Source organism: Aptenodytes forsteri, unplaced genomic scaffold (assembly GCF_000699145.1).
Source record: "Aptenodytes forsteri isolate BGI_AS27 unplaced genomic scaffold, ASM69914v1 Scaffold147, whole genome shotgun sequence".
In the NCBI taxonomy this organism is placed as follows: Eukaryota; Metazoa; Chordata; class Aves; order Sphenisciformes; family Spheniscidae; genus Aptenodytes; species Aptenodytes forsteri.
In genome coordinates, this window is record NW_008795320.1 from 1,316,588 (window position 1) to 1,319,478 (window position 2,891).

Consider the following 2,891-nt stretch of genomic DNA (forward strand, 5'->3'; position numbering starts at 1 on the left):
ATCCTGCTGCTCTGCCCGTGGCTGTGACCTGTGCCGTGCACCGTGGCACCAGGCACGCCGTGGCCACCATCACCCACCTGGCCGGGGGGCCCTGCCTCTCCCACCAGCACTCTCCCGGCATCGCCCTCCCGGGGGCGCGGGGCAGGGCTGGGGGTGCACACGCAGCCCCGACCAGGCAGAGCGACCCCAGCCCTGTCCCGTCCCCCCCCGCCAGCAGGACCTGCACGGGGACCGTCAAGGTCACGCTGCTTGAACAAAAGGGACCCGGAGCCCGGTGACCAGAGACCTTCCCTGAAGGACAAATGGCCCCGGCCGTGCTGCGGCATCACTGGGGAGGAGGCAAAGGGCTGGTGTGTGTTTAAAAGACCCCAAGGGCTGGCGCCAGGCCCCGAGAGACCCCGTAACGCGCTCAGGGCCAGCAGGGATGAGCTGAAACCGCCCCCAGGCCGCAGCTCGTGCCAACACCCATCACCACGACGCTCGAGACGTGCCGGGGCAGGGTGGTGGTTGGTGCTGACATGGCAGCCGGGGTGACGGCAGGGAGCAAAACCGGAGGACAAGCGTGCCAGGAGCAGAGGGGACGGCGACAACCGGCTTTGCAGAGCGCGGCAACGCCAGGGCTCCTCACCGCCTCACGGGCTGGGGGCTCGGCCCGGCGGCTTCTGCAGGGGACGCCGCCCGAAAAGGCTCCTCGGAGCTGGGGCCGCCACCACACCATGTCCCTGTCCCCTGTCCCCCCCCCCCCACCCCCCCCCCCCCCGACGCTGACAGCGGTGCTCAGCTCAGGCGCCTTGGGCTGGGCCCAGGCCCCGGGGCAGCTCCCAGGACAGACCGGATCATCCACCTCGGATCATCCATCATCCACCTCGGATCATCCACCTCGCCCTGAAGAGCAGCTTCTCCCCCGGAGCCGTGAAGGGAAACGTTCCTCTCAGCCCGAGCCGCGAAGCACCAGCTCAACCCCCTCCCCTCCCGTCCTGCCAAAAGCCTTTGGAATCCCGATTTTAAGATGAGAAAAGAATGGTTTGGGATCTCGGCGCCCTGCCACGCGTCCTCGGCAGCTTCCCCCCGGGGAGAGGGGCCGGTTCTGAAGCAGCGGGAACCCACCCGCCCCTCAATTCGCTTTACCTCACGCAGCAAGAAGAGTGAGGCGCCTGCCCGGGGCGAGCCCAGCGAGGGCTCGAAACCCCACAACTGAAGTTAAACAGACGGAAGCGCCGTTATCCAGCAAAGAACAGGGGGTTTGGGGTTTCCAGCAAAGAACAGGGGGTTTCGTTCATCTACTAAACCCACTCGAAGAGAAGCGTTTGCTGCCTTGCGTTGACCGAAAAGGGGGGCCAAAATAAAAAAAAAAAAAAAAGGGAAATCTTCAGGAGAACATCAAGTCGTGATTAAGGCTGAAGAGTTTTGCTCGCCCGTGCCCCGGCCCAGACGCCGCCCCAGGAACCGCAAGGCCAGAGAGAGACACACAGAGAGAGAGAGAGAGAGATGGGAGAAATTTCTTTATTTACACGTGGAAAAGGCTCCCCGCAGCACCCCGTTACTTCAGAGGAATGAACCTGGAGGAGTGGGTGGCACCGATGCCAGGCCGGCCGTGCTTCACCGGCTTGTACGTGATGGAGAATTCCCCCAGGTAGTGACCGATCATTTCGGGCTGGAAGAGAAAGGAGAGATCCGCGCTGGAGGCAGCGACCCGGGCCGGGGGCACAGGGCACAGCCCTCCCCCACGCCACCCCCCGGCAGCCCGCGGTGGGTCGGGGACAGTTACAACCCTCGTCCCCGCGCCGGCAGAAGGCCCCGGTTGTTTGTTCTGGAAACGCTGCGCATGGAGCAGGCGTTGCCTGTGGCGCCGCCGCGCCTGGGCTCCTCCTGCTCCACGTGGAGCCAGAGGGGTCCAGCGGGACGAGGGGCTCCCTCTGCCCCCCAAGAGCCCCCGACCAGCACTGTGCCTCCCGGGAGAGGGGAAAGTCAAAGCCTCAGGGGCGTTTTGGTGCGCTTTCAGGTTGGATTTAAGGCCAGGTACAAGCAGAAAACGCCACTTAATCCTGCCAGCGGGTATCGGGTCGCACCGCCCCGGCTCCCCATCGCTGCAGGTTATCCCGCTCCCGGGAAACCTCCCGCTCCCAGGAAACCTCCCGCTCCTGCGAGCGGCCCAGGATCCGTTTCATTGGAAACCGGCGCCGGCGGGCAGGGAGCCAGGGCCGAGGGCAGCCAGCGCACATCCCCGGCCCTCCGGACGCAGCAGCACAGGCACGCTCAACGACAGCCACCTTATTTTGTTACTGCAAAGCCGCGCCGAAGCCTCGTCAGGCCTCGAGACCCCTCTGCGAGCGGCCCACCCTCGGGACGGGGGACCTCCGGGTGTCCCTCGGGGCCAGCTTTGCTCCAAGCAGGAGCCTCGGCCTCCCCCTCAGACAGCGGGCGGGAGCAGGATCACGCGAGGTGTTCAAAAATGAACGGAGACGCATTCAGGGTGCTCAGCTCGGATCCGGACCGGGGCTCTCGGGATGCGGCCGCGACTCCTCACCTTGATCTCCACCTGGTTGAAGGTCTTGCCGTTGTACACGCCGACCATGCTGCCCACCATCTCGGGGAGGATGATCATGTCCCGCAGGTGGGTCTTCACCACCTCCGGCTTCTCCATGGGCGGCGCCTCCTTCTTGGCCTTACGCAGGCGCTTCAGCAGGGAGTGCTGCTTGCGGCGCAGCCCCCGGTTGAGACGCCGGCGCTGCCGGGCGCTGTACAGCTGCATCAGCTGCTCGCTGGAAGGGACGGAGAGACCGAGCCTTGGAGCGCAGCCTGCGGGGAGCTCCCCGGGGACCCCGCGCTGGCAGCGTTACCCGCTCAGGGACCTCAAACGGCCCGGACGAGAAACCGCAGAGCCACCCAAA

General features: G+C 65.8%; 2 protein-coding genes across 2 annotated transcripts in view; both read right to left on the reverse strand.

Moving 5' to 3' along the window:
- Positions 1-718, reverse strand: part of APC2 (APC2, WNT signaling pathway regulator) — a 25,216-nt gene extending 24,498 nt beyond the window's left edge. The window contains 1 exon segment of the mRNA XM_019472208.1: positions 629-718. Coding sequence (XP_019327753.1) covers positions 629-718 — 90 coding nt within the window.
- Positions 719-1,485: 767 nt separating this feature from the next.
- On the reverse strand, positions 1,486-2,785 carry RPS15 (ribosomal protein S15). The gene is made up of 2 exons (XM_019472230.1): positions 2,528-2,785; positions 1,486-1,654 (listed from the first exon to the last, which is right to left on the reverse strand). Exons 1-2 carry the CDS (start codon positions 2,750-2,752, stop codon positions 1,541-1,543), a joined length of 339 nt encoding a protein of 112 aa, XP_019327775.1. The 5' UTR covers positions 2,753-2,785; the 3' UTR covers positions 1,486-1,540.
- Between the last annotated feature and the right edge of the window lie 106 nt (positions 2,786-2,891).

What these genes read in the sequence shown, in the direction of transcription:
- RPS15 (XM_019472230.1), bottom strand. Translation starts at nt 2,752, where the DNA reads ATGCAGCTGTACAGCGCCCGGCAGCGCCGGCGTCTCAACCGGGGGCTG. An exon ending in TCAACCAGGTGGAGATCAAG is followed by an intron (nt 1,655 to 2,527) that starts GTGAGGAGTCGC and finishes TTTCTCTTCCAG; the next exon opens with CCCGAAATGATCGGTCACTA.